Genomic DNA, 22,653 nt, shown 5'->3' with positions numbered 1-22,653 from the left:
AGCTTAGGTCATTGTTAAAGACGCAAAACAAATTCACCTTTGATTAATTCGAACAATAATTTTATCAAAATCTACAGATTATGAAATCAAATTATCTGGTTATTGAGAACTCTTTGGAAGTTAAAAATTAGGATAGGGAAGAAATTTGAAAAGATAGACTAGAGAGAGAGAGAGAGAGAGAGAGAGAGATATCAATTTCGTCCCTCCCTAACCACGTCTGATATACAAAAGATTAATAAAATTCACGAAAGAGCAACTTAGGCATGACAAAGTTCATTAATTTATTTTAGAATCGCAGGTCTAATTGAGGTAAAGATGTTGTTTGTGTAAAATTGATTCACCTCTTTTTTGTTGACTTAGGTCTTGAATGAAGATGATATTGAGCAAATTGATGATTTGGACTAGAACGTTTTTTTTTTCAAGGTTTAGTACAATAAATGTTACTTACTACTACTCCAGAACTCTCTATGTGAAAATTATCATTATTTAATTCCCTTTTGGTCTTAGTAAATTTCAAAAGCTTCATCTTTGATTTGTAGCAAACAACAGATGATAGATTGGAATCATGATCGGTTATGTAGTTGCAATATCTAAAATGGTTGGAGGCGTGCTTCAATATATGAGTTATGGACAAAACGAAACAACTAACACATGCCATATAGAAAACACCATTAAAACATAATCGCCACCTTCATATGAGAAAGTGTTTCAAGATGTTTGGTTCAAACCGTTAGTTCTCCTAAGCATGGCAAAGACTTCAAAGCTTTATAAAGGATATCTTGTGGAGAAGTTGACAATAATTTAAACCAAACACTTTATTCTAAAATCGTCAAGCTAACTAATCAACGTCCACGCTAATAATACTTACAAAAGAAAATCTTATCCTGGTTTATCATGTTGTATTGGAAAATTGAACTAAATTGGATGACTTCAATTATTGAGCTTGATTGACAAAAATATATAATGAGTAAGTTTGAATTATAATAAAAAATCACATTTATATACAATATCATCTAATTTATATATCATTAAAGTAAATTTTAATGTTTATTTATCTAAGTATTTAATTTTTCTAAAAATCATTTATGCGAACTCACGTACTAATGTGTAACAAAAATTACAGTAACCACAATTTGTTTAACTCTAATTTTTTTCTTCAATTTTTACTTTGAAAACTACAACACATTATAAAAATACGAATACAAAAAAAATTATTATTAACCACTACAAAAAAATTTATTAATTATGATATATTTGATTCCAAACAACATAAAAACAAATAGTATTCCAAACAACATAAAAACAAATAGTATTCTAAAAAAACAAAATAAAAGTAATAAATAAAAACTAATCTAAAACAACCCGCGGCGTAACGCGGGTACCAACCTAGTATCAATTAAAATTTGGAAAAGTTGCAATTTAGTACATTAATATTCAGGTTAAAACTAAACCCAAAAAAATTAAAATAATATTTAATACTTTTAAACCAACTCTTAAAGGTTGACAACAAAAAGAAAAACAAACTCTTAAGCTTCTTTAAGACAAAACACAACACTTTCACTAGATACATATATCCTTATTCAAATAATCAAAGACCAAAAATTTAAGCATGAGATGATTAGAACAACAACAAACAACAACAATTCAGAAAAACAAAAAAAAAGGGGTGTTACACTTACACATATACCTCGAGTATTTCATTTAATCAGTCTTCTTCACTTGCATCTTCTTCACTCTCTTCTTCTGCATCTTCCATTTCAACATCACCTTCGTCTCCTAGGATCCACTGTTCAAGCTCGTCTTCTTGTGCTTCTATGTGTTGGTGTATGTCAGCAGAGTCCCAGTCGTCTTCCCCATCATTTCCCAGCTCTTCTCCGCGGCAAGAGACCTGTAATTGTGGTCGTCTCCTTGCCAACGCATCTACAATATCTCTGTTCACACTTCCTGTGATTCCTAACCATTTCAGCCTCGGGAAAAACGGTTTCTTTAGCCATTTGAATGAGAGTTGCGTGATGCTACCACAGTCATAAAGATCCAACAGAGACAAGCTACTTCCAGGACATTCGTCTTCGTGAACACGTGTGGATGCAAGAGCCATAACCGAGGGATCACCAATGAGTCTACACTCTCTTAGTTGCAGTTTTGTGATTGGGGCTCCAGATTTCGCTAGTGCAAAAATGGCACCATCCGTTAGATTAGGAAGATTAGACAAGTCGAGTTCCCGCAACGGCATTTTTGAGGATCCATCAAATAAGGTAGACATGAATTTATCTGTTAGGTTTCTGCAACCTCTAACAGATAAAGAAACTAGGGACGCCAAAACTCCTCCTTTCAGATACGAAAGCCCTGTGTCGCTTATATCAGTGCCATCAAGAAGTAAAACCTTCAGTTTTGGCAGATGAGATACGGCTTTTAAGGTTTCATCCCTCAGGTTTCTGCACCCTCTTAGGTCAAGATTCTCCAGCTTGAGACTTGACGCTAGCTTTTGAATCGCGTGGTCCGTAAGAAGATGGCACCTTCTTAAGCTAACATGACTAAGCGATAGAGTAGTAGCTAAGATGTCATGGAAGACAAGATCCGTCAGTTTAGGTCCATGATATATGCTAAACTTGGAGAGGCTAGCGCAAGAGTGCAGAATAGTCTTGAAACCAGCATCTGTTACCCGACAAAATCCACCAAGGCAAATGCTTTCCATGCCCAAGCACTTGTCAGCAAGAAAAAGCATTCCTTGATCACTAACTCGCCGGAAATAAGTAGGGTGAAACTCCTGACTACGGATTAGGGAGAGGTGCTTCAGCTTACCGTTTTGATTAATCTCATGAAGCCCAAAATCCGTAAGGTCTGACAATTGCCTTGGATCCTCAAGGGGCGCATCTCTTATGTCCAAATCTATCAAAGACGTAAGAGAGTTCGATATTGCCTTAACCACACCATCAGTAATACAATCCACTGAGAGACGCAACTGTTGGACATTCTGTAGCACAGTAGATGCAACTCGGTTGCTGTCTTGCCCCGACATTTCAGTTGGAGTGAGTAGTTGAGTCATCATCCTTGACGAGATGTGTCCTAGCTCCAGATGGGTGAGTTTATCAGATACCAACCCAAAAATGCGACCATCACCAGGACGCAGATACAATGAGAGGTCAAACATGAGTGCTAAAACCTACCAAAACAACATATATGACATGGATCCGTTACATAAGACAAACCAAAGCACGAAATGATACATTTATACCATCAAAAGAAGCAAAAGGTTGAGTAAGGAGCCAAACCTCTAAATGGGAGCAGCCATTAAGTAAATCTTCCAAAGCACAACGGCTAATACTTCTACCAACTTTCTCTGCTACTGAACCCAAACAGAGAAGCCTAAAGTTTCAAGAACAATGACAAATCCGTCAAACACATTAGTGGAAAGATTCAGATTCATCCAAACAAACTTCACACATACATACCTTAAATCCTTGCATTTCCTACCAATTTCAGAGATGAGATCGCCGCTGAAATCTCTACAGTTGTGAAGTGAAATCTCCCGTAGAGAAGGGCGTGCCAGTATGTCAATAGATGAGTTACCAAGTCTTCCACAATCAAGCTTGAGGCTTGAAAGTTGTTGATTTGGATACAATAGTGGTCTAACAGTTTCCATTGACAATGAAACATTCTGAAACCCAAAACCCACAGCAACAAAGATCAAAAAGACAAAACTTTTTATACAATCCAGAAACCACAGCAACAGAGAATCTAAAAAAAAACAAAACTTTATATACAAGTTCAGTCTAAAATTCAAATCCAAATCAAACCCTTAAAGCAACTCACTAACTTTTAACTATGTTTATTCATGTGAGGACTTACGAAGACGTGGAAGTTGGGAGTGAAGGTGAGGACACGAGTGACACAGCTCTGAAGTGTTTTGCAAGTAGAAGCCAACGAGCAGAGAGATGCAACATCGAGTTTCGTCATGATAGTCTCCAAGAGAGCCGCAGGTAACAGATCCAGGGTTCTTCTCTCGACATCGCAACCTTCAACATCGCCGCACACGACGGTGGTGGTAGCCATAAACGGAGGCTCTCTTCTCCTCTGATCTATATCAATTGCGGAAATTGTGGCGATCTCGTTGTGCGTCTCATATTATTATTTATCTGAAATTTTAAGATTCCAAATGCTTTCCTCTGTCTGATGGCTCGATCCATTTTCCAAGGACGACAATAAAATATTGGTATATTAATACAAAACGTCAACGTTTTATATTTGTATGCACATTCAATTTATTTTGTCGGTTTAATGTTCGGTTTTTTTTTCGGGTTGTGAGAAACAAGTTCCAAATTAAAACCGAACTTTAATTTCGGTTTATTGAGTTTGGTTTGGTTTATTGAGTTTGATTTAAATTTGGTTCCGGTTTCGACTCGGTTTCGTTAAAATTTGTAGTAGAAATCAAAGAACTAAAAAAAAAAAAATTTACTCTAGGATTGTGTAATGTATTATCTTAACTTGAGATGATGAAATCACATACTAGAGAAAATACATAGGCGTATTACAAATTTACAATAACGATAAGCAAATACATCTATACACACAAGCAAATAAATAACTAATTTTAATTGAAAAAACAATAAAAATTAAATATATGTGTAGTAAAAAAATCTTAACTTATGATCTTCCATTAGATTATGGTGATGAGACCACTCTTGATCTTAATTTAGCTTGGATCATGGTGATGAGACCACTCTTGATCTCAAAGTTGTTGTTGGCCACAGCTGGTAGAACTATCTTTGCTTTCTGATAAGTGTTATGAGCATTTCCAGATCTTATGTTTCTTGGCCTCTGATTTTGAATATTTGGAGGATCTATGAGTAACCACTTTTCTTGTTCTTAAAGTATTCTTGTTTTTTTATTTTTTTCCTTTATATAATAGCTAGTGGTTTTTATGGTATGTTATTATAATATGTCTGACAGTCATTTGATATTAAGGGAGTTAATTTAGGATATGATGATAATAATTTAACTTAGTTATTTTTTTTAGGATTAAAGATTTATCTTGTTATTGGTAAACTTTTTTTTCCTTTTTGTTATAATTTTAAGTTGAATTTATATGAACAATTGTTATTGATTCGTTGAATTAATATATTTCCACTTGATTTAGTAATGACACTAATATATTTCTACTTGATTTAATAATAGATATTAGTTAAACAATCCGATCTCATATTCATGAACACATGCATGTTGAGATCGGATTGTTTAACTAATATCTATTACACCATGTTTGTATATCCACTCTAATTACTTTTATCTTAAATTTTTGGACATCAAAGGAGTAGATTATATTCCTGAATACAAATTTCTATATGTATTTCAGTCGATAAGATTAATGTATAATTAATATTGATCCAAGTGGTTTAACATAGTAATTTTTCTTTTAAAATATATTTTTAGATATCTGTCATTTATATTTGCAATTAACCTGGTGATTTTATCTAAGATACTATGCTTTTTTTGCTTTTGTTATGGTTTAGTTTATAACAACATAAATATTTATTTTATTTATGAACTTCCAATATGTATGATAAAGGATTATGAGAATTGCAACAATTAATTCTACACAGTTTGCTAGAAATCTTATGAGTGAGCAAAAGATCTGCATCATCATCATCAACATTGGTTATCAATACCATCTTTTTGTCATTATCATCACTATCATCATTAGTAATATGGCTTGTTTGTTCATGGGTTTTTAGTATGAATTGATTTATATACAATATTAAATTAAAAGATATTAAACTTATGATTACACATTTTTTTTAAATACTAATCTTTTTATTCTTCAGTGAACAATTTATTTTTCCTTATCAAATCTAAGATATATTGCCATTTTCCCAAATTTTTTACATATAAATTTCTATTGTTAATTATTTAAAAGATACGAAAATAATAATTATAAACAAAACAATTCGTAAATATATATTTTCGGTTGGACTCCATAAACCTGCATGTTGTTTTCTTTATTTTTTCCCTCACTTTTTATTGGTTTAATTAGAAATATTTGTATGACAAAACTTTTTTTTTAATCAGAGATTTCATTTTCACACTACTCACACTCTTTGAAACTACTCTAAGAAAAATAATATTTGTGATTATTTAAAGGTGAAAGTGTTTCTTTATATATCAGCAAAAACAAACAAAAATATTGAGAATCATCAAAATGACAATTTTTGCATAAGTCATCATAGCTCGGTTATAAATTTATGATCTAAGTTCATATTATTGTTGGGACATCCTTTACACACGGCCTTCAATCCGTCATCTCTTTAAGCGACGAACGCAATCTCTGCTACACATTTTTCAGCCATTTTGTCTAAATTTACTTCGATTTCGTTGGTTAGTTTCGCAAACTGACGATCACGGTTCCATTTGTTTGCTTCATACTGAGCCATGGTGAATGAATAATGATTAGGGTAATGAAGATTGCAAAGCTCGAGATTTTAAAAAGACCTAGGTTTGCGTGCCTGAAAGCTTCAAAAAGGCAATATGTGCTTCCTTTACAGATCTAAACCGGAGATCGGCCTCACGCCGATAGCCGAGAATCTTCTTCTTTCTCTCCTCATTTTTCTTTTTTTCCATGTCGTCTTCTCCGTCAATTGCTGCACCTCTGGACCAACCAGATCCCCCAGATCCGTTCCCCCCAAAAGATCTAGTTCCTCCAGATCTGACTCTCGCGTTAACCCCAGACCCCTCTGTTCCTTCCACATCATGTACCATCTCTGATTCTTCATCAGTTCACATCCTGCCTCCTTCCTCTTCAACGATTTCATCCTCGAACGAAACCCTAGCTTTTGCTCTTTCTCCACTGGTGGCCCCCATCGAGTCATCGCCTCAGCCCTCCTTGATTTCGTCAGGATTCCCCATTACCGCAGCGTCCTTACACCGAACGGTTTAAGGCCTCTCTTCGGAATCTCAAAAAAGTATCCTTGCCGGTGACCATGAAAGATGGAATCCCGGTATTCCAAGCTCCAGAGTCGATCCTATTTCAGTCAGCGGATCAATGGAAAGGACACATAGTCTGTCAATTTCACGGTCTTATCCCTCCTGCCTCAAAGATCTTCTCAGATCAAAACCCTGCTTGGGGGAAATTTGGAGACATCATCATTCGAATGGTATCTGACACTTCATGCTTAATCTTCATCCCATGTATTTCTACTGGTGAGTGGGTTTTGCAGGTTAGGTACTAGCAAGCCGGTAACTGTGTTTTTTCAGTATACCCATGGTCTGTCGGGACTTCCTTGGAAACATTTGACATCACCACCGCTCCCATGTGGGCAATACTGGAAAATGTTCCTCCGCAGATGTATTCCTTCCAAGGAATAAGTGTGATTGCTAGTGCGCTTGGAGAAATTTTGCACTATGAGAAATCAAGGTTGGATCCGTATTCCTTTGGTAACACGAAGGTGAAAGTGGAAATACCTCTCGATAAACCACCTCCAACAACTATTATAGTTTGTGATTCTCAGTCAAACTCGGTTAAAGTTAAAGTTTCTTATCCCCGACTGCCTCCAATATGCTGTAACTATGGTAAGTTTGGTCACCTCTTGAACTGTTGCCCTAAGTCGTTGATGAAAAAGAAGTTACGACTTCCGGGTAACAATGGCTTCACACCGGGAGGAGTAGCAACTACAGATATGGTCATTCCCTTAGGTGATAAGCTTCCTGGCCCTAAAGTTCTGGATGGTGAAAGCCCAGACAAGGGTTTCTTTTACCATGATAAAGGGGGGGGGGGGGGGGGGGGGAACCTGAATATCCAAAGAAAAGGATCAGGCATAGGCCAGGAGCTCGTTTAAGATCTAAGGGGAGAAGCCAAAGTAACCCTCCGGTTAATGTGGTTGTCCGACATAAAAGGGATACCACTATGTCTGAAGTCACCCAAGAGAAAGTCAAGGAATGGATCAGAGAGAGGAAAGAAAAGAAGATACAGCTTTTGTCTTCATCTCAACCAACCCAACCTGCGGTACCTAAAGATAATCATTGGATTGTAGTTGGGGCAAAGAATAAGAGTGAGGAAAAGGCTTAAATTGTTGATTAAAGCAACGCAAATCATTCCTCAGGACAATCATCTATGTCAGAGCAGCTTAAACTGTTCCTGGGTGCTCTGGTCTCTAGGAAGCTAGCAAAAATGGACTCTAAGAAACAATTTGCTATTGCTAGGCAAGGAACGACCTAGAAACCAAAGCTGTCAGGGTTTGGGTTAGTTATGGTGGATAGTAAGTCATTAGTGGTATATTCAGTTTCACAAGGTAATCGAGGGGGTGCCTCGGTTATATCTGAAAGAGCATAGCTCTACCTTCAATTTTGGGATTTTGATGATGAAGGTCTTTTGTTGGAATATTAGGGGATTGAATAGCATTTCTAGACAGAGGTTTTTGAAGGAGTTGATAGCTAGTAATAAGCCTATAATGGGTGATATCCTGGAAACGCATGTATTGGAGGATAATGCGAATCGTATTTTGAATGTTACCTATCCTGGATGGAGAGGTGAATATAACTATGAGTTTACGGATTTAGGTGGGACCTGGCTGGTTTGGGATCCATCTATTTCAGTAATCTGCTTATATAGGTCAGCTCATCTAATGTTGTGCGCAGTCTATGTGCCTGCAACTAAGGAGAGTTTCTCAAAGCTTTTTGTCTATGGGTACAACAAACTCGTACAACGAAGAAGTTTATGGGATCAAATCACCATGATAACTCAGGAATCACCGGCTAGAGATCTGCCACTGTTATTGCTGGGGGATTTTAACCAAATTCTGGATTTTGGAGAGCATTACTCACTTATTTTGTTTCCTCTAGCAGGAATGCAAGAGTTTCATTCATGTTTGGAAGACAACTCTCTATCCAATATGCAGTATAGAGGAGCTTTCTATATACTTGGTTTAATGAACGACATGAGGACCCAATCATCAGGAAACTTGGTAGAGTCCTGGTAAATGATCATTGGAGGGAACAATATCCTGAAGCTTTAACAATGTTTAATCCTCTAGGAGATTCAGAACACTCGCCAAGTTTGGTCTTTACAACCTCACTCATTGAGCGAAGCAGAAAATCTTTTAAATATTTCTTCTTCTTGTCTACGCATCGAAGGTATAAAGATGTTATCAGAGAGGCCTGGTAGGAAGAGGTAACAGTAGGCTCTAAACTCTTCACTATTGGGCAGAGATTGAAGAAAGTCAAATTGGCTTGCAGACAATTAAATAGCGAGGGGTTTGGAAATATTCAGCAGAGGACTAAAGAAGCTTTGGAGGCTTTGGAACATATTTAGTTATAATTACTCACTGCTCCCTCGGATTCTTTGTTCACAGAGGAGTATGTGGCCAGGAAGAGGTGGGACTTTTTTGCTAAGGCACAAGAATTCTTTTACAAGCAGAAGTCAAGGCTTCGTTGGACAAGAGATGGGGATGCGATTAAAACTTTTTATCACAAGGCGGTAATTGCTAGTCAACATCTATGCCAAAGAGCAAAGCACCTGGACCTGATGGGTTTCTAGTGGAATTTCTTTGGGAAGCATGGGATATTGTGGGTCAAGATACAGTTGATGCAGTTAAAGATTTCTTCACCTCTAGTTATCTCCCAAGGAATTTTAATGCAACTGCCATCACCCTCCTCCTGAAGGTCCAAGGTACAGATCAGATTTCTCAATACCGGCCTATATCCTGTTGCTCTACTGTGTATAAGAGCAAAATATCATTTCCTTTATCTCGGATGTTGTTCAAGAAAATCAAGTAGGCTTCATTCATGGTCGCCAATTATGTGAAAATGTTCTACTTGCATCCGAACTGGTTACAAATTTTCAACTACCACAAGAGGCTATCTGCAGGTGGACTTGGCGAAAGCATATGATAGTCTAAACTGAGATTTCTTACTGAATGTTCTGCGTGCAATTTATCTTCGAGAACAGTTCATAGGTTGGCTCAATGAATGCTTCAAAACTACCTCATACAACATAGCCTTTAATGGGGAGCTTATTGGATACTTCCCTGGTAGGAAAGGTCTAAGACAAGGTGATCCCATTTCCTCATTAGTCTTTGTCCTTACAATGGATGTCTAGTCGAAATTTTTTGATAAAGGAATCGTCGAGAATACCTTCGGGATCCATCCAATGTGTGAAGCACCAATGATGACTCAATCTCAGCTTTGCGGATGACATTCTTATATTCTATGATGGCAATGAGGATTCTCTTACTGGTATTTTGCGCATATTAGATGAGTTTAAAATCAGCTCTGGATTGGGAATCAATAGGGATAAGTCGGCTCTATTTTTGGATGGAGAAGACACTCAAGCAAATCATCAAGTCGCAAGTAATGCTGGAATCCAAAAAGGATCACTCCCGGTGAGATATCTTGGAGTTCCTCTCACTTCTAGGAAACTAAGAAGGCATGATTATCAACCACTAATCGATCGTATCTGGAAGAGGTTTTCAGCATGGACAGTGAGATTTTTGACATGTGCAAGTAGACTTCAGCTACTTCAGTCAGTCATTTATTCCACTATCACGTTCTAGGTATCAATATTCATCCTTCCAAACAAGTGCCTTGAAGACCTAGAGAGCATGTGTAGTGCTTTCTTATGGAGTGGTGCTCCCAAATCAGCAAGGGGAGCAAAGATCAGTTGGGTATCAGTGTGTAAATCTAAGGAAAATGGAAGTCTTGGGTTAAAACGGCTTAAGCACTGGAACAAAATCTTCGCCTTGAAATTAATTTGGATGATCTTCTAACGGAGGCTCGTTATGGGTAGCTTGGGTTCGTTGGCACTCGTTGTTTATGGGATTTAGATGATACAGCCTCGGGAAGTTGGATCTGGAGAAGTTTGTGCAAGCTTCGTCATTTGGCAAAACCATTCATTGTTTGTTAGGTGGGTTCCGGAGTGACGTGATAATTTTGGACTCATAATTGGACCGGTTAGGGACCACTGTTAGACATTACTAGCGACAGAGGACCTATCATGACCATTTTACATAAGGATGCGGTGGTAGTAGAAGCTTTGCGGAATGGCCAGTGGTGGACTAGAAACCCTATCATTATGCTTCTAAAAGATTGTCCCTCTCAAGCTTCGATTGTCAATTCAGAGTTTGAAGCTGAGGATGACAGGTATTTATGGAAGATAGGAGATGGAGACGCTACTCATTGCTTCTCAACGGCCAAAACTTGGGAGTTTTGTATCCTACTGGCCCCAAAGTACCCCGGTATGATGCAATGTGGTTCAAAGGTAGAATCACTAAACATGTGTTCATTACTTGGGTAAACATTAGGACCAGACTACACACAAGGGACAGAATCATACGATGGGGGCTCACAGTCCCCTCCTTGTGCCTCTTATACGATGCTCAAGTTCAAAATTGTCTGCACTTGTTCTTTGACTGCAGTTATAGTGCAGAGATTTGGCAATATTTCACGGTCAAAGCCCAGTTAACACCTCCGATTATGTTCGAAGATAGATCTGTCTGGCTTAGGAATCCAAGTCGAGACAAAAAAAATCGCTCTGATCCTTCGGTTAGCCTATCAAGCCTCAGTCTACTTCATCTATAAAGAAGAAAATTCTCGACTATACAATGTCGTTTCTCGTCCTACCTCCGTGTTAATACTTGAGATAAAGAAAGTCCTTCGGTGCCATTTGGATCCTCTCTCAAGAGCACAACGTCGAATTGATCCGACAAACTCCTACTTGGTGATATGGTTTGGTTCCTATGACTAATGTTGTGTGTATGAGTGTTGTTATTTGTATGTTGTTCTTCTTTTCTTTTGTTAGGTGTTGCTCAATTACAAGACACCGTGGTTGTAACAAGGTTGTAACAAGGTTCCAGCCTTGAGTGAAATGAAGGTATCTTTAAAAAAAAAAATGTTCATGTTATTTTGTTTTTGTTTTTATTTTAATAAAATATATTTGATTTTTTTATACATATCTAAACAGTACCTGCATATTAAAATAATTTCAAAATATTTAAAATAAAATAAAAAAATCTAGTAGGGAGATTTTCGAAATTTTTTTTTTTATGTCACTTTTGTATTATTAAAACAAAAAATATTCTATTAGTATCGGTCATTCATAAATGATACCAAATTTTGAAATCATTTACAAAAACTGACACAACTAAATAAAATAATTTGTTATGGCCAATTTAATTATTATCATCGGTTTGAAATAAACCACTGACAAGGAAGATGATCTTTGGATATGTTGATTATTTAGAGGAAAATTGGCAAGAATAACCCAAAAAAATGTATAAATAACCCACTAACCATATTAACCATATAAACTTTATATACTCTATATTTAATGTATTAATTACATATTATAGCCTTATCACAACCACCTCCACTCCCTACCACCACCACCTCTACCAACACCTCCGGCGACTATCTTCGGCGACCATCTCCGGTAACTAATTCCGGCAATCAATTATGGCGACTAACTCTGGCGAATTTCTCTGGCGACCTTTCGGCGACCTTCTCCGACGACCAACTCCGGCGATCTTCTCCAGCTACATTCCGGTGATATTTTCCAGCGACCAACTCCGACGACCAACCCTGGCGATCTTCTTTGGCGACTACTTCCGTTGGCCACCTCTGCCGGTTACCTCCGCCGGCCGGCTACCATCACCCCCATCAACGACCACCTATCAACACTAAATTGGTAATTTTCTCTACTCCTAATTCTAATTTTCTTATTTTTTTAAATAGTTAGTTATTTTCTTCTATAGTATTTTTGTTTTGGTGAGTGAGCAAATTCACCCTTATTTATATTATCAGTGGTAATTTTGCCAACCTTAGATAAAGGACGAGGGAAAGCCTTATATGCCACTAATTGGAAAAAAAAAATCAGGGTTGCCACTGTATAATCAGTATGCCACTCGTAGTATGTAATTCCCTCTTTAACGTTAATTAATTTTCTTTTGTTTTTTAAATATAATCTGAAAAATAAGAAAAAATAAATAAAAAATCAAATTTCTCTTCTCTCCCCCCAATTCCAATTTCCCGATACTTCTCCGTTCCAATTTCCTCCCCTTTTCAATTCCTCTCTCTCTGCAAACGTAAACCAATCCAACGTAACTCGTCCTCTCTTAGTAAGATGACCCATGTTCTGCTCCTCTCTTACTTAGCTGTTCAGCCTCCTCTTTCCTTCCTCCTCTGCTCGTAATGCTCTGAGACGCAGCTCCTCCGGTCGTGGGACGTCGAAAAACTTGGTAAGCTCACCTCCTCTAGCTCTTTCGACGTTGCTGCGTGTTGGTTCAGGTTTGCCTCTTCTCCTCAATCATCTACCATTTAAGTAACTAAGTTAGTGATTGTTAGAGAATTTGGGGGAAGCTAAATTAGGGATTTGATATGAAAAGTAGGTTGTTTTGAAAAAATCGTACAATTGGTTTGATTGTGATGAATTGTGTGTAAATAAGAATTGTGTTTTATTTTTAGGAGGCAATGAAAAGCATACACACAAACGTTCATTTTGATTATGGAGGACATTATTCAGAGGAGCATGAATGGATTTCAAAAAATGGTTTATACGCTATATCACTTAAGACCTCTTCTTTAGAGCAAATAATTGTCTCGTTGTTAGTTGATAATATAAGGAGGAAGATTGGGATAGATGAAACAAAGGGTATGTTGAAATTGAGCTATAGTCTATCTAATGCTCGGAGAGAGTGATATATTGTAGATGACAAGGACGTTTTTGTCTATCTAACATCAGTGGATAAAGAAGGACTTAAATCTGTGTTGCATGTGGAGTTATTTAGCAATTTGAAAGCAAACTAGAGGGTTGAGCAACTTTCAAGAGTAGAGCAAGTAAGTTCAGTTGGTTTGAATTGTGGGGAGCTGGTTTCAAATGGCAAAGCTGTTGATGTATAAAATGCTGGCATTCTAACTATTTTCAACCCGTGTGAACAACAAAATGAGCCGATTATTGAGGAGGTGTTGGAGAGTTTTGTTAATGAAGAGATTATTGCTAATGAAGAGTGTGAGAATGTAGGACAAATAAATGAATATGTGGCTGATGTTTCAGATTCATATATGGATGATAGGCATGAGTATGTAGAGCTTCCATCTAATGTCGAAAAAGTCAGTTTAAAGAATGGGAAGATGGTACAGGTCTTGATATAAATCAAGTATTTTGCTCTAAGGAGGTTGTGCAAGATCTGGTTCATAGAGCTGCAAATAAGAACTCCTTTAATATTATCACATATAAGTCGAATGCGAATCGACTTATGCTAAGATGCAAGCAAGCTCCAGAAAGTTATAAGTGGTATTTAACTGTTGCAAGAGTTAAGAGTGTCAGAGTACACAGAAAGATGCACACATGCTCTCGATGTGTCGCGAGTACAAGCATAGGTAAACAAAAAGGGTCAACACGATTACTAGCATCTATTTTGCATGATGACTATCCAGGTCAATTCGACACCCCTACTCCTAAAAACATCATGAGCATCGTGCAAGGAAGACTTGGTTTGCAGTTGTCATACTCTACTGCCTTGAGAGGTAAGAAACAACATGTTAGTGATGTGCGGGGGAATCCTGAAGCAAGCTACGCAAAATTGTATTCTTATATGCACATGTTAGAGATGGTAAATCCTGGGACAGTAACCCATGTGGAATTGGATGCAGAAAAAAGATTCATATATTTGTTTATCGCTTTGGGAGCTTGCATTGAAGGATTTAGGGCAATGAGGAAAGTGATAATTGTGGACAAAACACATCTTAAAACTAAATATGGTGGCAGGTTATTTTTTGCATTAGCTCAAGATCGTAATCATCACCATTATCCCATTGCGTTTGGTGTAATAGATGGTGAGAAAGATGTGAGTTGGAGCTGGTTCTTCAAAATGTTGAAAACTGTTATACCAGAAGAACCTGGATTGGTCTTTATGAGCGACAAACATGGAAGCATCATCAAGGCAGTATCTGAGGTCTACCCGAACGCACTACATTGTCACCGCGTTTGGCGTTTGTCTCAAAACGTGAAAAAAAGCTAAGACAGACAAGAATGATGCTGCGCTTAAATTCGTGGAGTGCGCTCATATTTATACAAAGAATGAGTTTGAGAAAGAGTATGGTGATTTTAGGAGGATGTTTCCAACAGTGGCTGATTATTTGGATAAGAGAATAGGGGTGGATAAGTGGGCTAGGAAAGCTAGAAAGTACTCTAGCAATGCCGTAGAATCCAACATTGACACTAGCAATGCCGTAGAATCCATGAATAATGTGTTTAGGAAAGCTAGAAAGTACTCTCTACTACCTCTGATTGATGCGATTCTTGAAAAGTTTTCAGAGTGGTTTAACAAATATACAAGAGAATCTGATGGTGCATGTGAGACAAAGAAACTTGTGCCGTATGTGGAAAATGTATTGCATGATCGTTGTGCAGTGGCATCACGTCTAAGTTTCAAAGAGCTAAACAGCTTCCACCTTGAATATAGCGTTATAGGACTTGATGGTAAGACGTATTTGGTGGACTTGAAGATGAAAAGTTGTTCTTGCAGATTTTTTGATATAGACAAGTATCCTTGTGTTCATGCGATTGCCGCAACCAGGAACCTGATGAGGAAGGAAGGAAGAACTACAAATATCCTAATCCATGAGTTATGCTCGATTTATTATTTTATAGAGACTTGGGGATTAGCATATTATAGAACGAGTTTTTTTAGTACCGCATGAGTCAAGTTGGAGTGTTCCTGAAGAAAAACGTCAACTGTTCGCCTTACCTCCAGAGTACACTCCAAAAAATGGAAGAACTCAAGAAAAGTGTTTCTTATCTGCGGGAGAACGTTATCGGAAGAAGAGGAACAAGTCTCGGCCTGGCATAAACTTGGACAATTGGTTGCAACCTCCTGAAACCTCTTAATTTGTGTCTTTGCATTGTACTTCGATTTTTTGTATTATGGTAGGAGTAAAACTTAATTTGTACTCGTGTTTGGATTCTCTTGTATTCGGTACAACCAAATTCTACTAGGTACAACTATGACTTAATCTGTACTCGTGTTTCGATTCTCTATTTTTTTGATACAACCAGGTTCTACTAGGTACAACTATAACTTAATGACAAAGTAGTTGTTAAGTGAAATTATGTATTTATGAAACAAAACAATAAATTAGTTACAGTAATAATAACACTTTGTACAAGAATACCAATCTGATCCAAAACTTATAAAATAATTCAAATTATGTATTTCAGTAAAACATCTTCCATTTAAACACTCTTAATAATATAAGGAACAGTTTCTACAACTTAACCTATTTGATCCAAATGATTATGGAAATTATAATTTTTGAAAATTTATCTTATACAAACCTTTTAGATGATAATTAATTATGTAAAGTAATGTGTCTAACTACATCAGAGTATACATTCTTCAAGTCCAACCAAAAATACACCAATATCTCTAAAGTCCAACTATGGCGAGCAGCGTACAACTGTACACCCAGGTACAACTATGAATAAATTGCGTTGCCATTTATCAGAGAACCCCACACACCCACACGTGCGCTGTTATTTTATTAGAAAAACGTTGGATATTTTTTTTTTCTTTTTTTTCTTCCTAGTGTTTCTGTTTATTCTAAAATAATGACGTATTTGTTCTCAGTTGTATATTTTATTAGAAAAAAGTTGGCTATTTTTTTTTCTTTTTTTTTTCTTCCTAGTGTTCTGTTTATTCTAAATTCATGATGTATTTGTTCTCAATTGTACTAATGTTCTCAGTTGTACCAATGTTCTCAGTTGTACCTAGTTGGACCTAGTTGGACCTAGTTGTACCGTTTACTCAATTCAACCAAAGTACACACAACCTGCAACAAGTATTCAACGAAAATACAATACCAATCAGACCAGTTCCTACAAAACCATCAGTTTTAACCATAACACCAAATACCGCCACCTAGTTGTACCGTTTACTCAAATCAACCAAAGTACACACAACCTGCAACAAGTATTCAGCGAAAGTACAACTGAACGACTAATTCTTCACTTTCTTTTGAGCGGCTACAAATGGTGTCTTTAGCTTCCACGTTGCTACCCTTGCTCGCTTCTTCCCAGTTTCTATCACATTTCCACTGTGTTTCCTCTTCTTCTTCTTCTTCTTCTTCTTCATCTTCTTCTTGTTGGAGTTCTTCTTCTTCTTGTTCTTCTTCTACTTCTGTCACTTTCCCTGTCCCTCTCCCAATATAGACAACTAATTCACATGATTGATAATTCATGGAACTAGGTGTCACAAAATTCATATCATCCATGGGCTGAGGCGTGTATGTTTCTTTCACTCCTTTTCCACTCTCATGCGCCACACATCTTTCAAGATCAACCACAAAATTCATATCATGGCTGAGGCGTGTATGTTTATTTCACTCTTTTTCCAATCTCATGTGCCACACATCTTTCAAGATCAACCACTCGCACATCTAAACCCTTGATTTTTTCCTCTACATCACCAATTTTTTTGTTTAGCAAACTAAACCCTTTCTCCATAGTCTCCTTTAATTGTAACAGCGACAATGCAGGTTCAGGGAGTTCATCACCTCTGATTTCATCAACCTTCTCATGGACTTCATAGGGGATTTGAACATTTCTGTGCTCTAAGTCTGTTTGGTAAACACCCTTCCACAATATTTTCTTCTTCTTCACGATAAGATGCTCTCTCCAACTATCAACAATGGGATCTATAAAACCTATCCCTTCATCAGCAGAATTATCGTCTATTATGCGGCTCAAAAGAGCTTTCTCTTCCTCATCCGGTTTCAAGATGCTAGTTATATTCTACAAACAATAAACAAATTTAAATCAATACTTATTTAAGGAAAACACAAACAACTGAGGTTCCAAGATACCAAACTCTAACCTTAATACTTCCAAGTGCTGCATTTATTTCATCCAATGAAAATCCTCGCATTAAACTTTCAGAGAACTTGTACTTGCACATGCGTGGACAGTCTTTCTCTGCGGGTACATCTACTCTGAATTTGCGTTGAAAATGTGGAATACACTCATTTGCGTTTAAAATCAACTAATATCCACAGCAATATCTAATTTTTAAATAATAATATCTCAATGTTACCTCCAAAGGAATGATGAACCCGGAAAAAGTGATCTGCGCATTTGGTTTCACGGATCCCTTTTAGTTCGTCATCGCCGACCGGATCCCATTCATACATTTAGCGAATGAATAACGTCCCCATGGAAACTTCTCACAAGTATCCAAATCATCAATAACACTCAGAATAAACGGATCTATGTTTCCATCGGCCTTTGACTTCGCTACCACTATCTTGCTTAAGAAGTACAAGATAGTCAACTTCCTCCGGTCAATACTCCTATTCAGCATTTCCTCTAGTTTTGCTTCGACATCACTTATTTTGATTTTATCATTTCTTCCAAACACCCTCTGAACACACTTGTAAGACCACAACTTTTTATCCTTATAATAAGTGGGGTAATCATGGCAGTCCAATCCAGTTAAAAGTGCATGTTCTCTCAACGAATACCTAACAGGGACTCCGTTTACCACAAACCAGCATTCTCTTTGCATCTCCGTACAAGCTGTGCAAAGAAAAAGCATCCACATGCCTTGAATCATGTGATTTGGCTCCTGAGGCATATGGAATATGTGCTTAAACTGAGAATGCTCTCTAAACCATTTCCGTTCTGGCTCAAACTGATCAATGAAATTCACCTTCTGCGTCATAGTACACCTTGTGCCTAATTTACAACTCTTGGTGTATTCAGGTGGATAGAAGAACATATCCTCTGGCTGCAGCGGTTGCTCTTCATCATCATCATCATCATTTGTATCCTGAAAATTCATACAAATTTACTTACTTAATCCTAACACAACAAAATTTCTTCTTTAATAGTGGTACAGAACCACTATTACTCATGCTATTGTACATGAGCATCTGAGATTTCTTCTTCCCCATCACCTTCTGCTTCTCGTTCTTCTGTTGCTTGTGATAGTTCTGTGGGAGGTGATGGTTCTGTGAGAGGATTAGTTTCGTTTAGAGCATCTCCTATTTCTTCAACCGCTCTTTCTGTCGAATCATATACTCTACCACCATCTCTTACAATAGCCATTGCTAACAACAAAAAGAAACCAAAACAAAACAAATTACATTATGAAAGATACCAAAGAACAACCAAAACACAACATGATAAATCGCTACTAATATGATTGCCTAAGACTGAATATGATAGAAACTAACTATTAAGATGCCAATTTCGACAAAGAAGATGAAACTAGACGACAAATCTTACAAAGAAGTTGAAGAACACAGTCGGACCTCATCGGGGAGAAGGGTCGACGGAATAGATGACTCACCGGGAGAAGGGTTAACGTCGGACCTCGTCGATTCAAGCGTTTACTTGTCGGAAAACGGACAAACTTGTCGGAAAAGGGGTTCTGTCGGAATCGGGAGGGGAAACGAAAAACGGAGGAACACAAGTCGGGGGTTGGCCATGGAGAAATCCTCTCCTCTCTTCTTTGTTACAATTAGGGTAATTTTGGTGGGCCTCAATTTAGATTTTGGGTAGATGGATCGGGTTATAGGTTATATTCGAATTGGGGCAAATAGGTTGGTTGGGTATGTAATTTCGTTTTTTAATAAAGGGTTTTTAGACTTTTTCCCCATTTTCCGTTTAAAAAATATTGTTCAATGAAATAAGAAATAGAAGGGTGGCATTTTTGATCAACTTTTGCGAGATAGTGGCTTTCAAGCCATTCTTCTCGCCCTGGGCGTTCGGCAAAAGCTGATCAAACCAAACCGATCAAACCGAAACATTTGATTTTCGGGAGAGTGGGAGAGGAGATAGAAACCGATCGGGTCAAATTGTTTTAGGATTTTGGATTTCTGTTTTTTCGGTTCATGAACCGGTTACTGATCGGTTTATGCGGTTTAAGGGGAACATGATATAAATACTTAAAACCCTAGATATTATTCATTAAATCTATCCTTGAAGTAAAAAGAAATCGCCTCCTTTTGTACGACCTTCCTTCTTCTTCTCCTGCGTTCTTTTTTAGACACGTCTCGTTTCGTTCTCATCTTTCTCCTCATACTTTCTTCGTTTTTTTTTTGCTTCTTCTAAATCTGCCTTCGATGAATCTCCCTCAACTCAATTCGCCTTCGATGAACTTGCCGACATGAGGTTTGTGTTAAGATTTGATTACTTGTGTTTAGATTCATTTATATTGAATTTCAGATCTTAGACTTCGTAACTATTTTGACTGAGTAGTTGGTTTATTTTTTGTTTTAGTGAGAATACAAGAAACATACTCATCATCATACGTCTTGTAAAGCTGGGTCGTAGATCACCGTCGCCGGAGCCGCAACCCCTCATGCAGCAGCTGTCAAAACTCTAACATTTTATTGGGTTGTTGGGCCAAAAAATGTATGATGGGTATTATTTTTGGGTTTTTTATTGTTTTTGTAATGGGTCTTTATTGTATATGGACTTGTAAGAGTATAAATTTCTATTTCCTAATATATAAACCGAGATAGAAACTGAATAAACCGAAAAAAAAATTACAGTTCAATTTCGGAACATAAATTTTGTCCAATAATTGACCCAAACAAACCGACTACCGAACCGACCCAAACCGAATTTTAATTCAGGTCTATTTGATAAGATTTTTTAAAAACCGAATTTCTAAAAAATCGAATAAACCGATCCAAATAACCCGGTTTAGCGGAACGCCTAGGGTGACATGATTCTTCCATAAAAGACATGTGGACCGGACGGCTTAGTCAACATATTCGGGTCGGGTCAAAATCTCAACGTGGATAAACTGGTGTCATCAAGTTCCAAATTTTTTTTTTCTTTTTTTTTTTTTGTCTTTCTCAGAGGCATTTCTAAGCTTATCAATGTCATCAATGGTGGATTGGTCTACACTCCCCAAGGATCTCTTAGACCTAATCTCAAAATCTCTAGAATCTTCCTTCGATCTCATCCACTTCCGTTCCGTATGTTCTTCATGGCGATCCGCCGCCGAGCCGAAACGTCCACTCCCAACACATCACCTCCCGATCCTCCCCGATAACGGTGGCAGCCTCTTCCCTGATTCCGCCGTAGGTTTCCGTCTCTCTCACCGGAGCATCTTACTCATCAAGCCTCATGAACCGCACATGGAGTCTGATTCGTTTGGTTGGCTGATCAAAGTCGAGGAAGACCATAGCACTCCTCGAAAGGTGACTCTTTTAGATCCGTTGAGTGATGTTAGAAACTCAATTCCTGAGCATTTCCCTCGTGTGCTCGATATGTCAAAGTTTAAGGTTCGAGAATTGGGTTGTGAATGCAAGCTTCATTATTTCAATACCGTTGGTGATATTGTAGACAGTTTATACTTGGAGAAAGCTGTTGTCAAGTACTTAGATTGTGATGTGGAGTATTATAAGTTTGTTTTGCTTACGATTCATGTCTCTGGGAAGTTAGCTGTGTATACGTCTTGGGATCGGGCTTGGACTGTGATTGATGACATGCCTTCTCCTTATGATGATGTGTTTTTGTTCGATGGGCGTTTCTTTGCTGTTGATAACAATGGGAGAGCTGTGGTTGTGGATTACACTTCTTTGAAACTGACCTTTGTTGCAAGTCCTGTGTTTGGTGGTGATAAGAAGTATTTGATTGAATCTTGTGGTGAAATGTTGCTTGTGGATATGTATTTGAGCTTAGAGGCAGTTGATGGGGATCCTGGATTCGCAGAGGAGATCTTGGAGCATCCTGCGTTTTACATGAATGAGAGAACGGTTAAGTTTAAAGTCTTTAAGTTTGTGGAAAGAGAGAAGAGTTGGGCTGATATTTACGATCTTGAAGATAAGATGTTGTTCCTTGGTGATGATTCCACCTTTTCTGCTTCAACTTCTGATATTTTACCTCTCTGTGGGGGAAGCTCTGTGTTCTTCAATGGTAATGTGTACAATGGGGAAGACTTGGGTGCAATGCAAGATCGAGATTTGGGAGTGTTTGATTTCAGCAGTGGGAAAATTGAGCTGGCGCAAAAGATACCTGAATATGCCATGCTGTTTTGGCCTCCACCTCGTTGGATTACTTCTCATGAGGTCAGTCAGTAGTTTTGAATCTCTTAACACCTGAAGTGCCATTTGTCTAGGATCTTTAGCTTATAGCTGTGTATACACTAAACACTACCCCACCTTTTCACCTTGTGGCCATGGAAATACTGTGACATTATCCTTGTATCACTCCACATCTCCTGTCCCTAACCGCTACATTTTTGGGTGATTGGACAGTGAAATGCATCTTTTGTCTTACGGCCGTTCTGTTTTCTTTCCACGTTAAGTCACGTTCAGTTATGTTCAAGTATTTGTTCAGTGCTAACATGTGAAACGTTGAATGTCTCAGCGTGTTGAATATCATACTGGGGAGACATCATCCAGGTCTTGAATTACAAAATCCGGAGTTTAGGACCTTGGAGATGCTATGGTGACACAGAGGTTAATCTTTCTGAATACTTGTGAGATTGAGAGAACCCATAGAGACTACAACTTAAATTGTTTATGTTTTCCCAAGCTTTTCACTAGCTTGGCGTACATAAAGAACCTTTTTTGTAATCTTTCATGTTTTTCTCCAAAACAATTTGTTACAGGACAGACTTACTCGGTAAATTCATATATCCTGTTCTAAGTAAATTA

At 37.6% G+C, this 22,653-nt stretch overlaps 4 protein-coding genes and 1 pseudogene across 6 annotated transcripts; 3 read left to right on the top strand and 2 right to left on the bottom strand.

The window, feature by feature from the left end:
• Positions 1-1,514: 1,514 nt before the first annotated feature.
• Positions 1,515-4,233, bottom strand: LOC104791519 (F-box/LRR-repeat protein 10). Of its 3 annotated transcripts, none has more exons than XM_010517436.3 (4): positions 3,850-4,233; positions 3,453-3,658; positions 3,273-3,366; positions 1,515-3,163 (listed from the first exon to the last, which is right to left on the bottom strand). In XM_010517436.3, exons 1-4 carry the CDS (start codon positions 4,051-4,053, stop codon positions 1,706-1,708), a joined length of 1,962 nt encoding a protein of 653 aa, XP_010515738.1. In that variant the 5' UTR covers positions 4,054-4,233; the 3' UTR covers positions 1,515-1,705. The 3 variants fall into 3 exon arrangements, with proteins under 3 accessions (XP_010515738.1, XP_019083811.1, XP_087314732.1); XM_019228266.2 differs by having other exon boundaries at positions 3,453-3,701; positions 3,850-4,162; XM_087458606.1 differs by lacking the exons at positions 3,273-3,366; positions 3,453-3,658; positions 3,850-4,233 and having other exon boundaries at positions 1,515-2,704; positions 2,803-3,011.
• A 2,741-nt stretch (positions 4,234-6,974) lies between these two features.
• Positions 6,975-8,969, top strand: LOC147949914 (uncharacterized). Its single transcript, XM_087511349.1, has 4 exons — positions 6,975-7,194; positions 7,249-7,737; positions 8,094-8,193; positions 8,378-8,969. Exons 1-4 carry the CDS (start codon positions 6,975-6,977, stop codon positions 8,967-8,969), a joined length of 1,401 nt encoding a protein of 466 aa, XP_087367475.1.
• Positions 8,970-9,486: 517 nt separating this feature from the next.
• Positions 9,487-15,684, top strand: LOC147949913 (uncharacterized; annotated as a pseudogene).
• A 1,295-nt stretch (positions 15,685-16,979) lies between these two features.
• LOC109127035 (uncharacterized protein At3g43530-like) lies at positions 16,980-18,800 on the bottom strand. Its single transcript, XM_087511337.1, has 4 exons — positions 18,072-18,800; positions 17,856-18,020; positions 17,366-17,773; positions 16,980-17,102 (listed from the first exon to the last, which is right to left on the bottom strand). Exons 2-4 carry the CDS (start codon positions 17,934-17,936, stop codon positions 16,980-16,982), a joined length of 612 nt encoding a protein of 203 aa, XP_087367463.1. The 5' UTR covers positions 17,937-18,020; positions 18,072-18,800.
• A 1,959-nt stretch (positions 18,801-20,759) lies between these two features.
• LOC104791510 (F-box protein SKIP23) lies at positions 20,760-22,650 on the top strand. Its single transcript, XM_010517423.3, has 2 exons — positions 20,760-22,062; positions 22,364-22,650. Exons 1-2 carry the CDS (start codon positions 20,869-20,871, stop codon positions 22,403-22,405), a joined length of 1,236 nt encoding a protein of 411 aa, XP_010515725.1. The 5' UTR covers positions 20,760-20,868; the 3' UTR covers positions 22,406-22,650.
• Positions 22,651-22,653: the final 3 nt, after the last annotated feature.

This window comes from Camelina sativa, chromosome 1 (assembly GCF_030686135.1).
Source record: "Camelina sativa cultivar CO46 ecotype springtype chromosome 1, ASM3068613v1".
Lineage (NCBI taxonomy): Eukaryota > Viridiplantae > Streptophyta > Magnoliopsida > Brassicales > Brassicaceae > Camelina > Camelina sativa.
Note: the sequence above shows the minus strand (reverse complement) of the source record. Positions and strands in the feature narration are given on the sequence as shown.